The 14,191-nt window shown below is 37.5% G+C and overlaps 1 protein-coding gene across 1 annotated transcript; it reads left to right on the top strand.

Moving 5' to 3' along the window:
• The first annotated feature begins 5,235 nt into the window (after positions 1-5,235).
• On the top strand, positions 5,236-9,434 carry tnfrsf1b (tumor necrosis factor receptor superfamily, member 1B). Its single transcript, XM_062987177.1, has 9 exons — positions 5,236-5,274; positions 5,474-5,573; positions 5,678-5,800; positions 6,508-6,666; positions 6,799-6,889; positions 7,426-7,694; positions 7,934-8,017; positions 8,899-8,933; positions 9,018-9,434. Exons 1-9 carry the CDS (start codon positions 5,236-5,238, stop codon positions 9,432-9,434), a joined length of 1,317 nt encoding a protein of 438 aa, XP_062843247.1.
• Positions 9,435-14,191: the final 4,757 nt, after the last annotated feature.

Genomic DNA, 14,191 nt, shown 5'->3' on the forward strand with positions numbered 1-14,191 from the left:
GAAAGAACATAAAATAGTTTTTTAATAATTATGCAATAATTTGTCAAAGAAACAAGGTTATGCAATACTTATATCATCCTGGTTAAAATAACTACTTATTAAATCTGGTAACTGTATATGACACTGTTAGCACCGCTGACAAACTACTAACTGTAGACCACTTTACTGTGAAAGAATTTTTGTGAAATTGTTTTTAATTTAAAACATTAAAGGACTTTTTAGTCATAAACTGCACTTTTAGGGTTCATCCGCAGCAGGTGGGTAACCTTTCTGCTTTGAATTGTTTCCTTGTATCATAGCACACTTGCAACTGATCTTTAGATTGTGGACTGATGATTAGACATTCCTGTTCAGGACTCAATAGTAGCTCAATAGAGAGCAGAATTCATGGTGGTATCAGTTATGGCAAAACACCCATACCCTGAAGTGGCAAAGCACACCATAACACTATCAACACCGTGTTTGACTGTACATTTAATAATGATAATTTATGGAATGCTGTGTAAGGATGTAACAGGACCCATGTCTTTTGATATGTTTTATTTTGGATTTATTAGTCCACAAAACATTATCCCATAAGGCTTAAATGTTACAAGGTGTTTTAGCCCAGTCTCCTTTCATTGTTAAAATCATAAAAACTAACCTAATCTGAGGAGACCAAACAATTCCACACGTTACTTTTCTGACTTCTTGGATGGATTGTTGATGCACTTTTAAAACATTTTTAGGAAAATAAAAGTTACACGTTTTCTTCAGTTGAAGCTAATGGCTTTAACTTGGTTTGCTGTCGTCCACAAACAATTCTTTTTTCATGCAATGTACGTCCCTGTTCCTAACAAGTATGCGTCTAATGGTTTAAAATTTTTATCAAATATTTACATTTTCAATATTCCCTATTCACTGTAAAACTGTAAATCCAAGTACTTTGTCCAAACACCCAATATACCTGGTAAACATACTAGCTCTTTAAAATTTTAAGTGTGTATCAAAACCCAGTAAAAAATCTTAAAGCAGGTTGTCCTGAATAGCCTCTGCAAGTTATAAGGTTTTTTTTACAGTGACCAGTTGGGCACAGTGCCAGCCTAAACAAACATGGATTGTTCTGTGTAATCATTGTTAAAATGTTTTTGCAGAAACGTTTATCATTTTTTTCCGGATGCTCCTGTATTCTTCTGGTCTGCATAACTGATTTGGCACAGTTTTATGCTGGACGCATTTCCTGATGTAACCTTCATATTTGGTTAAAACACTTTTGGCAGCTAGTAAATCAGTCTTAGATCATTCTGCCAGGTTAGTTGGAAAGTTTAAAATTGTTTAAAATTGTACTACAGGTTTTAAAGTTAAGCATCTTGAGAACATATATTTTATTTTAAACCCCTCCACTGTTGTTTTGGTATTGTCATACTAAAAGACATACTTCCTTCCAAATTTGACTTTCTGGGGAGCAGGTTTTTAAAGAGCGTTCTGTTCTGTGCACGGTTTGCTTTGCTGTCAATTCTGACCAGAATGTCAATTCCCTTTTTCTAAAACACATACCAATAACATGATACTACCACCCTTACATTTTACAGTGGTAATGATGTTTCTGGACTGACGTGACTTTTTAGATTAAAGCTGCATATACAGCTTAAAATTCAAGCAGCGATGTTGCAGCTCTGTCTCAGAATATCCATTAACATTGTCTTTAGTCACGGCCACTCATTTAAGCAACCTGCAGCTGTTTTCTCAGTAGTCATGTTATCCATTAGCGTTAAATCTATTTTACATTTCTTTATGATGGACTGATCTAAGCTGTAGGGTAGATTCAGTGTGTCCTTCAGTGTGGTTTTTGCCTTTCTATAAATACGTCCCTAACATACATGTTTAGGGCTTTAAGCTCTAGAGAAAAAAACTTACAGAGGTGGGAGTCCAAATACAACCGAATTAGCAAACAGAGCTGTTCTACCAGCCTTCAGTCATTTGAGTCAACATTTCCACTGTTTGTATCATGTGAAACAGAAGGGGGGGCTACCTTTAGAGTAGGACTGGGTGGTCGAAAAAAACCATGGAAACTTATAGCCTAATCTTAGGTGCTAGGTGCTGACTATCAACACATTACGCTGACCTTTAAGGGCCCTGCATTTCTAAAAGCAATCATGTTCGACTGCACATGAACCATGGCTACATCACCTTTTCCCTATATTGTTTTATAAAAAGGTTTCTTGTAATTTCTCCTGACTCAACAGTGCAGTGCTTGTTTCCTCTCAGCTTCTGCACAGTCAACTCAAACTCACAGACAGCAAAACATCAGCCCCAGTTTCACCCCTCCTTTAAGTCTGTTAGTGCTTTTCTTACTAAGGCTACTGTTGACTTGGAGGCTCCTTTTCCTGTAAGCCATTAAATGTCAGAATGACTTGACCAGTCAAGGAATGGCTGGAAGTGAAAAACAAGTCCTACACCTTTAACTTTGTCCTTACATGTGGTCTCTCTAATTTCTAACTGTACCCATTTCTTAACAAGACACTGCTGCACTGTCATAACACTGATGTTTTACATAAATCACACTTTATATTAGTAATTAGAAGCATCTAAAAGAGTTTCAGTTATATAGAAAAAGATGCTTACTTTCAGAAATAATGTGTAGAATGGTTAAAACTAAAATCTGGACTGGATTCCTGTGTGTATGTTCCTTCTGGTGTAGGGCCCTTTAGTGACATTAATGTTTCCAACACCCTTCCTTTATATAGATCTAAGTGCTTTTCTAACTAAGGCTACTGTTGACTTGGAGGCTCCTTTTCCTGTAAACTACTAAATGTCAGAATTACTTAACCAGTCAAGGAATGGCTGAAAAACAAATAATAAATATTAAACTTAGGCATTAAAAGTAGTATTAAAAAAGTATTAAAAGTAGTGTATGTTGCCGCTCAGGTGGCGCAGTGGTAAAGTACGCTAGCGCACCAGAGTTGGGTTTCTAGATACATCGCATCGAAACTCAGCTCTACCTTTCCGACTGGGTTGGGCGGCAGTATGAACAACATTTGGCTGTTGTTCACGGGCTTAGGGGTAGAGCCGGAGCATAGGTCCTCATAACTGGTACAACTGCGGCCCCTGCTGGTTGACTGACGGCGCCTGAACAGGGCTGAGGAATAACATTGAGGGGGGTGTGACCCTCCGTGCGCAGTGTCTCTTGGCGTATGAACTCAGCTCGTGCGGGTGAAAAATGCAAGTCTGTACTGATTGTGTGCCGGAGGGGGCGCAAGTCAGTTGAGTGGCGTCCTCAGTCAGCGGCAAAGGGTCAAATCAGTATAGAGGACACAATCAGGGTAATTGGACATGACTAGAATAGGGATAAAAATTGGGGGGGGAAAAGTGGGAAAAAATAGATAATTAAAAAAAAAAAAAAAAAAAAAGTAGTGTATGTTCAAACTGTAGCTATTTCTCTAGAGCTGTGATGTTAAAGTTTTGAAGATTTATGACGACCATGTAGAGCACTCTGAGGGCAAGCCATAGCCTAGTGGTTAGGTTACTGGATTAGTAATCAGAAGATCGCTGGTTCAAGCCCCACCACTGCCAGGTTGCTGCTGTTGGGCCCTTGAGCAAGGCCCTTAACCCTCAATTGCTCAGACTGTACATATACTGTAACTGTACTGTAAGTCGCTTTGGATAAAGGCATCTGCTAAATGCTGAAAATGTAAATGTAAGTACCACTAATACTGGGATTACACTCATTAATAAAAGTCAGTGTTCACCTATAGGCTTTTCTCAGCTACGTACAGTATATTGACTTAGTAAAGCCAATTGCATTTGGCTTGAAGACAAATCAAATGAGAGTTTTACATCATTTTTTAATCTAATCAAGATTCTGTAAGTAACAAATTCATTTATTCATTGTCTGTTTTACCACGACTTTATTCTGGTCAGGGTCGCAGTGGGTCTGATTTACTGGACAAAATGCAGGAAACACCCCAGACAGGTCACACAGACTATCACAGGGCAAATACACACACACACACACATTTAGCCACACACTCAAAGGGTATTTTAGTAGCTCCAGTTGATCTGACTGCATGTCATTGTACTTATGGGAGAAAATAGGAACATAGGAACATAAACCACACAGAAGTCCCTGGCTGCCAAACAGTCTTGAGATTGTGTTTTCTTTTATATCTTATTTTGTTTACATACAGTACATGAATATACTTCCAGCAAACATGTTAACCTTGTTAACCTTAATTTTGGTGATGTAGAAAAACAAAATTGTCATTTTTTAAAAACATAATTTACACGGTGGCATGGTCTCTTCATAATGTTGTAGCTTTAGTGCAAAACCAGAGGAGTATAGTGCTGACATCAAATGAGATTTTGGTGGTTTTAGTTTGTGGTGAATTAAAATTTCATTTTATTGAGCCACCACTGTTGAAGCGGCATCATTACATTTGTTATTCAATTTATAAGCAAATGCAGGCAGTTGTGCATTTGGTTAGCAATTTAGGCTAACAATTCTTTTAAAGGGAAAAGATCTATTAGGCAGAAATCTAAGGTTAAATACAAGACTGTTTCAGCACAGCAGGCTTGTCAAAAATGTGAGTGGGCAAAAATTGCATTCTGAAGGTTTTGTTATTGTTGTTCATTTACAGGCAAGCCTGGTTTCCCCTAAAGGAAGTTTAGTTTGTATCTGCCTGGGAAGGAAATAAGTGGTTTGCACAGTGATAAAGTGGACTTTGTACTTTATAAGTGCAACGTTTACATTATACAGTGTTTAATTACTAAGAATGTTGCATTTTTACTAGTGAAATATCTTCCCTTTACATGGTTCATCTTGCCATTCTGCCATAAAGGCCTGATAAATTAAGTGCTGCAGAGATAGTTTCATCCACCATGTACTCACATCGGTACTTTTGAAGCTCTTTCAGAGCGATCTTTTTTTTTACTTCCCTGAATAAGAGCTCTATTGTCTGCATATCCGGTTTGGCCAGACAGCCAACTCGAAATAGGTCCAAGATTGTGCCTAGCTTTTTTGCACTATGGTCCTGGAAACACTCAAAGCCTTCGATATTGTTTTATACGATATGATAAAATCAGTTTAAATTGTAGCAGGTGGACTCCAGTTAAGACTGTGCAAGACTGACATTGTAAAAACGTGTACACATGTAATGTGTACTGTAATGTATAAATTGTCCAATGTTTTGTGTAAGGATCTGCTACCACTCAATTACAAATATGCAAAAATCAAGGAAATCAAGAGTTAGGGCAAATATGGCTCTGTACTTACTCAACATCTCTGCTGACGGTCATGTACATTTTTAAGTTGCCCAATAACCACATGATGACAAAGTGTTAAATCTTACGTCTGTAGAGAACCTTTTATCATGATGATCTTTTAATTTATGATAAAAAGCATTACTGGGGAAATGGAATCTTCAGCTTTTTGGCAACACCTGCTCTGTGGTATTAGTTCTTAGATGTCTGAATTAGTATAATCTTTTTTTTTCAGTCTGACACCCTGCCGTATGAATCCTATGGTACGTGCAGGAATAGCACCATTGAATATTTTGTTGAAAGTATAAACCGCTGCTGCAGCAAATGCAGTCCAGGTAAGTGCATGTTTAAGTGGTGAAATGTTTCATGAACCTTTATGGTGTTTCTGGTGTAACTATACAAACTGGTACAAAGAGTTTGTGTTGTTATATTGTTACAGGTACTCGAAGGAAAACAGAATGCACTACTGTCACAGATACGGGCTGTGAGAAATGCCAAGACGGAATGTACACAGGCTTTAATTATTACCCTAATTGCTTTAGATGCAGTAAATGTGATGCAGGTAGGAAACCATTTGTAATCCATATTTCACTCTGCCCTTACAGCTGTCTTTACTAATTTAAGACATATAACACATCTCAACTGTCTAGATGATGAAGTGGATGAAAATGTTATCACTAAAATGATAATCCATCATTCATTTCACTTCAGGGGTTACCCCATGGTTCTGTTCCTAATCTCTTTTGTTTAAATGTCAAGATTTAATCAAACCAACCTTTATGAACCCATTTAGTTGTGTATATTTCACAGTACAGGAATCATCCCTTGCAGAGTGGTCAATGATCTTCACTGTATGGTTATTAGTTGCACTCCTCTAAAGTGGTTTAGTTAATACCCTTCTAACAGATTGCCAAACCAATTATCACAAAACCAAAACCAACTGCTAATGCTATAGAGTGGCCCCTTCTTTCTGCTCATTTATTAGTGAGGTAAGCCACTAAAGGTGAATGAGACAGCTTGGCTTAGCATCTGCATTTTAGTTCATCCCAAAGGTGTTTAATGGTGCTGACTATTATGAGAGGTGTTGGCTATAAATCATACTGGTCCAACAAAAAAACTGTTGGCACTTTGGCCAAACAATAATAATCCATTGGTCTTGTCATACAAGGTGTGGCCCATGGCTTAAACATTATCAATTAGACAAATGATACAGATCCATGGTTTGGCAGTTACATGCATATGTAAGTACATACATATTTATTTTGTCAGGAAAAGGTCTGGAATATAAGAAGGTTTGCACAAGAGAAAGTGATGCATTGTGTGTTTGTAAGCCTGGCTGGTTCTGCACCATGGACTATGAAGCGCCAGTTTGTTCCCAGTGCAAAAAGTACAAACAATGTCCTGCTGGCAAAGGAGCCAAATCACCAGGTATGAGGTTAAAAGTAGTTAGGCGTCAAATTAAATGTAGTTTCCTTATTAAAAAAATATTACAATATTATATTTTTATGTTAATAACTGTGTCACATTACCTGGATATATCTGCTCTTTTTGTCTTTGCAGGGAAGCCTGACAGCGACATACAGTGTGATTTTTGTCCAGAAGGAACATTTTCTAATGAAAGTAGTAGCCTGCCTTGCAAGCCACACACACGGTAATAAGAAAGTTTAAAAATCATAGCTCTGCATTGAATGTGTTAAGATTTGTTTTAAATATTGAAAGCTGTAATGGTTACATTACAGCATCCATTAGGCTACTACTGCTACCAAAAACCAAAGAGATATGACTCTGGAATACGTCTAGCAAAATAAAGGACAAATAGTTAATTAATGAATATTGCTAAAGCTAATTTTTGAGCTGGCTTTTACATCACATGACTTTATGACCACATGATTCATTGAAATATGTTAGTTTAGTGTAACTTGACTTGCTAATGCTCTAAAATGAAAATTAATACATACTGCTTAATTCCTAGCCTTAGACTGACAGGCTGAATAGGTTTAGCTAAACACTACGTGATTAGTAGCTAGCAAGCCTGGTATTCAGCCCATGAAATAAAGTGTTATATTAAATAGCATGTCAGGATAAAATTGTTAGTCTGTCAGTGCAGTAGCTTAACATTAACTTGATTTTAGGTTATTAGATAGCTGTTGCACTCTTTTTTTAACACTACATTAACTATTTTTTCAGGTGTGACCTACAGGGAAAAAGTGTGCTCCAATCTGGCACTTCGACAAAAGACACTATTTGTGGACCAAGTGTGATTATAACCACCAGACCAGTTACTGCTCATCAAATTTACTCCTCAGTCCAGACTACAGAAGAAGTGTTTTCACCCACAGTTGGCCTAACCACATCTTTACCTTCTGCTACTAATGTCCAACAAGATTTTCTGACCACTTCCACCAAAGTGTCTCCATCACATGTTCCTGGAGAGAATACGTTTCTCTATTGGATTGGTAAAGATGAAACCTGAATTGATATTAATGTAATACAGTCTTATACAGATGCACTTTCATTATTATTTAGATTTTCCATCACTTCAGTGATTACGGTTTTTAAACAATGAGCACAGCTGTTCTTGGCAGCTCTGAGTATGACTATGTTATTAACTTCATTGTTTTGCTCTCTCCCACCCTTCCTCAACCATCACTTGCATTTCCTTTCTCACTTTGTCTACCCTTGATGTATCTGACAGGTCTGGCTGCTTTTGCTACTGTTGTGATACTACTTCTGCTGATTGTGGCTGCTTGGAATTGTCACAGGAAAGGTATATTGACAGGCATTCCTCTTTTGTTTGGATTGACAGGAGCTGAGGTTACACCTCCTTTACTTAGACTGGCAATTCAAGAATCATGCCTTCCTTCTGGGACTGACAGGCATTGAAGCCACATGGTTCTTAAGTTGAACTGACAGGCACAAAAGCCACACCTTTCTCAGCTGAAATGACTGAGGTTGCACTTGTTTTAATGTGACTGAAAGGCAATAAGGTTACACCTCACTCACTTGGTAGTGACAGGTGCAGACAGTACACCTCCTTCACTGGGACTTAAAAGACTAGGAGGTCACAGTTTTTCTTGGACTTGACAGGCATAGATACAATCATTAACTTTTAAGCAAAAAGATCACAACTTAAGGAGTTCTGGCTTCTTTACTGGGATTTACAAATTTCTTTACCAGGAATGATTAGCACACAGGTCTTCAGATTGTGCTTTCTTCAGTGAGACTAACAGGCACAGAGGCTCCACCAGACTTTCAGGCACTAAGAACACCCCTCTTTTACTGGGACAGACAGTCAAAGATGAAACACCTTCCTTGCCATGCCTGCTTTACCAAGACTGACTTGCACATTATTCAATTACAATTTCTTTTAAATCTAATAGTTACTGCAGTTACACCCTTTGTCAATGGTACAATGGTGAGTTACTGAGGGCACACAGACCATGCATCCTTCACTGGAACTAACAGCTATAAAGGCTAGGCTTCTTTATTAAGACTGACAAGCACAGAGGCCATGCCTCCTTTACTGGGACTGACAGGCAGTGTGATCTGGCAGCGTGTGTTTACTTTACTAAAGCAATTACCTACAGTTTGATTCAATATACACTGTTTAAATTCTGTAACATATTAATATTTGGGTATTTTATATACTTTTTCATGCAGATACATTGAAACCAGCAGTCAATGGCGCCAGTGCGGTAACTGTCTGATTTCAATAAACATCTTTTACACCCATTTTTTACTTGATTCTCTGTCTCTTATATCTTGTCTTCTCTCTTTAGACAGGACAGGGTTCTGACCCACACGGGCTCTACAGCCCAGTAGAACACGAGTTTCTTATATCAGAGGGTAAAACTGACCCCTCAACATCATCCTCAGACAGCCACAGCCAGAGCACAGGAATCAGTCAGGACTGCAATCATGTCGAGCTGCCAAGCGTTTCCAATCAATGTGTGAACCTCAGCTTCACAGCCACATTTAACTGCCAGGTAAACCCATCCTCAGGTACATGCTCTATTCCCATCAGTCCTTGCATGCAGCCAGTGGAGGATGAGTTTCCACTTTCTGAAGAGGAAGAGCTGTGCATGTCCTCGCAAGAAGAGGATGGCAAATGTGCCTTACCGTCAGTGCAAGAGAGTGAAATGACTGTACTGAAGGTTTCGGAAAGTCCACCAACTTCTCTCTATTGTCAACGGTGATTGTTTGATTTCAGCTTATGTTTAGTTGTTTTCTGCTAAATCACTGGTGTTTTAATTCATTCTCAGATGATGAGTTTATGTATTACTGATCATAGATTTCTGACACCAGCAGACTCTGCATTATTGGTAATATCTTTAAACATGAACCAGAGACTTGTGTTACTAAAATCTACTTGTTTTGCACTTAATGTGTATATGCTCAATTGTTATGTGTACTCTGGTGACCAAGAAAGGCCCTCGGCTTGCGGTGAAACCCCATCCAAACTCCCCTCAAACAGACATGTCCAGTTGTGCCTGTTAAAAGCCTAGCAAAGCTGATGACACAGTGGAAACCTGAATTCTTTAGCAGGATTGATAGGCTAGGTTATTTGACCACTGCACCATCCTAGCATCAAAGATTGCTTTGTTTTACTTCAGGAGAATGCATGTTGTTTTTGTTGGTCTGGAAAATGGCACAATCCAAGTTTATTGCATATGGCAGCTATATGTTTTGATATACACATAATTTACACATATTTTAGCTTGGCTGAGGTTTGCTAACAAAGTGGCAGCAAATGAATGGTGCTAAAATTATTACATTTTTTAAAGAAAAAATTGAGATATGTGTCTTTCAGCTTTTTGCAAGTACCCATTTTCCTCCCAGCCCCTTAAATCTTTTGCTTGTCTGCTTCAAGTTGCCCTTATTTGTAAGTGAATATTTGACTGTGTAGCCCTTCAATGGAATGGTGGCCTGTACAAAGTCTTTGTGTCTTATCATCGGAACAATTACATCTGGAAGTTTTAGCTGTTAATATTTTTTTACACAAGTCTAGGTCCCAGTTCAAATGTCCTCAATTGACCATTAAGGCCAAGTCTCTATTCACCATATATGAGTATCAGTTTTTCTGTTTTCCCTGTTCAGATACATCAAACCTGTTCCTTATTAGGTGCTAGTAAATCAAATGAGAAATGTAAAAGCATGCAACATGTAATAAGGAAGCTCTGTGGGAGAATTATGGTTGCACTGTACCCACACATTTGTGGTGAAGAAATACTGTCATTTCGTTGTAAAAAGCCATTAAAGATTGAAATGTTAGCACACCTGAATAACTGCTGCCCCACAGTGGTGATTAAAAACACTGACCAAGTGCAGATCATCTCTTAGATGCAGCTCATCTCTCAACCCTGTCGGACTATTGTAAATGCATGGTCCACCTTATAAACATCTCAGACATAAAGCACTTACATCTCACCTATTAGAGCTGGAGTGTACATGTCACATCTTTAGAGCATTGAATGACCAAATTGCTTTGACAGTTTAAAAGCTTGGTGTCACCACCATACCACCACAGTTTATCAATTGGATTTGATTTAGGCATCCGAAATATAATGCTTACTGTTAGTCCTTGACATGCACTTGCCTCAATGAAATATTAGATTTGAACTGTACATGCACTATATGGACAAAAGAATTAGGACACCCCTATTAAGTTCAGATATTTCAAATACACCCATTTCTATCAAGTCAATTATGTAAAATAAATTATATATCCCCATAAATGTGGCACTAGTTTGAGACAGGCCATCTCCCTTTCCTGTTGTATGGATGTTCCCCTGTGCAATGTCAATAAAGACATGGAGTAACAAGTTTGGTGTGTAGAAACTCTTAAACTCTTAAACCTCTGGGTTAATTTGGAACGTTCATTGTAAGCAAGACCTTCATGTTTAACATGGGTGTCTGACCTCCAGGTGTTTTTTCAGGCACAACCAGAATCTTGTAGAAAACCTTTAAAAACAAAAGTAAAAGCTGTCATTGCTTTAAAAGAAGAGGGTGATGGGGCTACCATATTAATTCGAATGGTTTGGGAATGGGGTGTCCAACAAGCTCATTGTAAAGTGTCCGGATACTTTTGGCTTAAGTATGACACATTTTGTAAATAAATATTATGATGTCTTTGTAAGCTTTCTGTGCCTGTGCCAGTATTAAGAACTATATATTGAAATGCACTATACACTACCTCACTAAATTCCTATAGACACCATTTCTACTTGTGGATTTATATGGTGAGCATTTAAGCTACACCCATTGCAAACAAGTATATGCAATCTCTATAAACAAGCACTGACAGTAGAATGGGTCTTAACTGATAACTCTGGCAACATAGCACTTTTAAGGGATGTCAGTGTGTCCGTTGTTTTTCCAGATTGAAGTGCTCCAGTCAGCTTTGATTTTATTCTGGAAGCTTTAAGTAGAAACAGCAGCTCAGCAAAATCATGTTTTAAAATATAGTAGAGGCTGCTGGGACTGCAGAGGGGAATCAACTCAATGCCAAAGGTTTTGTATGTGATTGGTGTCTAAAACATTTTTTTGTATAGTGTAGATCAAAACGCCAAATTACCTATGCATTGTTTATACAACCCCTGGCAAAAATTATGGAATCACCACTCTTGGAAGATGTTCTGTCATTTGTTTAATTTTGTAGAAAAAAAATAAATCACAGACATGCCACAAAACTATCATTTTTCAAAATGTCAACCTTCTGGCATTAAGAAACAATAAAAAAAAGAAACAAATATAATAGTTGTGGTCAGTCACAATTGCTTTTTTTAGATCAAGTAGAGGAAAAAAATAGGGAATCACTCAAATCTGAGGAAAAAATTATGGAATCACTGTAATTTGCAGTTTAAAAACAAAACATCTGCAGCAGATTAGATTTGCTAATTATTCTTCAGTTTAAAAAGAGTGCTCACACCTCGGAGAGCTGTTGCACAAAGCAGATTGTCATGAATCATGGTTCCAACACAAGATATGTCAGTTGAAACAAATGAGAGGATTATAAAACTCCTTCAAGAAGATAAATCATTGTGGAATGTCGCAAAAGATGTTGGTTGTTCCCAGTAAGCTGTGTTTAAAATCTGGACCAAGTACAAACAAAATGGGAAGGTTGTAAAAGGGAAGCATACTGGTAGACCAAGTAAGACATCAAAGCATCAAGATAGAAAACTTAAAGCAATATGTCTTGAAAACAGAAAATGCACAACAAAACAAATGAGAAACAAGTGGCCGGAAAGTGGAGTCAATGTCTGTGACTGAACTGTAAGAAATTACCTAAAAGAAATGGGATTTACATACAGAAAAGCCAAACAAAAGCCACCATTAACACCTAAAAAGAAAAGAACAAGGTTAAAGTAGGCTAAAGAAAAGCAATCGTGGACTGTGGGTGACTGGATAAAAGTGATCTTCATTGATGAATCGCGAATCTGCATTGGGCAAGGTGATGATGCTGGAACTTTTGTTTGGTGTCTGTCCAATGAAATTTATGAAGATAACTGCCTAAAGAAAACATGTTAATTTCCACAGTTGTTGATGATATGGGCCTGCATGTCGGGTAAAGGCACAGGGGAGATGGTCTTCAATAAATGCCAAAGTCCACATTGAAATTTTGGACGCTTTTCTTATTCCATCAGTTGAAAGGATGTTTGGTGATGATGACTTCATTTTTCAAGATGATAATGCATCTTGCCATAGGGCAAAGGACGTGAAAACTTTCCTTCAAGAAAACATAATGTCAATGGCATGGCCTGCAAATAGTCCGGATCTCAATCCATTTGAAAATCTCTGGTGGAAATTGAAGAAAATGGTCAATGTCAAGGTTCCAACCTGCAAAGCTGATCTGGCAACAGCAAGAGACAGTTGAAGGCAGATTGATGAAGAATACTGTTTGTCAATAGTTAACTCCATGCCTCAGAGAGTTTAAACCATTATAAAAGCCAGAGGTGGTGCAACAAAGTAATAATAGTGCAGTGTTTTCTAATGATTCCATAATTTTTTCCTCAGATTTGAGTGATTCCATATTTTTTTCCTCTACTTGATCTAAAAAAAAGCAATTGTGACTGACCACAACTATTATATTTGTTTCTTTTTTTATTGTTTCTTAATGCCAGAGGGTTGACAGTTTGAGAAATGATAGTTTTGTGGCATGTCTGTGATTTCTTTTTTTTCTACAAAATTAAACAATTGAAAGAACATCTTCCAAGAGTGGTGATTCCATAATTTTTGCCAGGGGTTGTAAATGTATGAGCTGTGTATAGCTTTAATATAAGATTCTTGTATTTGTAAGATGTTCTTTTATATAGGATATAAAAGATGTAAAGATTAAATGTATATTTTTATTAAAACATTTATAAAAAATGAAGTTATCTTGTGAAGTGTTTACTTTGCTAGAACTGTACCTCACAGCTTTTATTGTGAACTGGTAAAGCTCAATCAATAATAACCATTAATTTAAATCATGTTTGAGAATCTGTTAGAGACATTTTATGGATGAATGGATGGATTTTTGGATGGATGGATGGATATAAATACTTACACATAAGGGCAATTTAAAGCAGCCAATCCACCTTCTGCATAATATTGAGCTATGTGAGAAAACCAGAGGACCTGCAGGAAACCCAGGTGGACCCTGGAAGTCTTTGTGAAACGTCTTACAGTGACGAAGAGCACAGATGCCATCCTGGCTAAAATCTTGTACTGATGTTGGCAGAACTTGCTGTGAGGACTAAAGTATGTTATGGCTTGTCCTGAAAATAGAAGTGCTGATTAAAGTTTGGTGATGCTGCTTTTGTTACTCTAAAAGATTTATTGCTATCTATCGCTGATCTATCAATGTCCACACTTCCTACAGTAAGTTATAACTTTTATTTCACAGCAAGTTTTGCCTTAAAGGGAAAATGGCTTTACTCTGTATGACTAAGATATGTGTCATGAAATTATTATT

Source organism: Trichomycterus rosablanca, chromosome 24, assembly GCF_030014385.1.
Source record: "Trichomycterus rosablanca isolate fTriRos1 chromosome 24, fTriRos1.hap1, whole genome shotgun sequence".
In the NCBI taxonomy this organism is placed as follows: domain Eukaryota; kingdom Metazoa; phylum Chordata; class Actinopteri; order Siluriformes; family Trichomycteridae; genus Trichomycterus; species Trichomycterus rosablanca.

What these genes read in the sequence shown, in the direction of transcription:
- tnfrsf1b (XM_062987177.1), top strand. Translation starts at nt 5,236, where the DNA reads ATGGCTCTGTACTTACTCAACATCTCTGCTGACGGTCAT. An exon ending in ACATCTCTGCTGACGGTCAT is followed by an intron (nt 5,275 to 5,473) that starts GTACATTTTTAA and finishes TTTTTTTTTCAG; the next exon opens with TCTGACACCCTGCCGTATGA. An exon ending in TACGTTTCTCTATTGGATTG is followed by an intron (nt 7,695 to 7,933) that starts GTAAAGATGAAA and finishes TGTATCTGACAG; the next exon opens with GTCTGGCTGCTTTTGCTACT.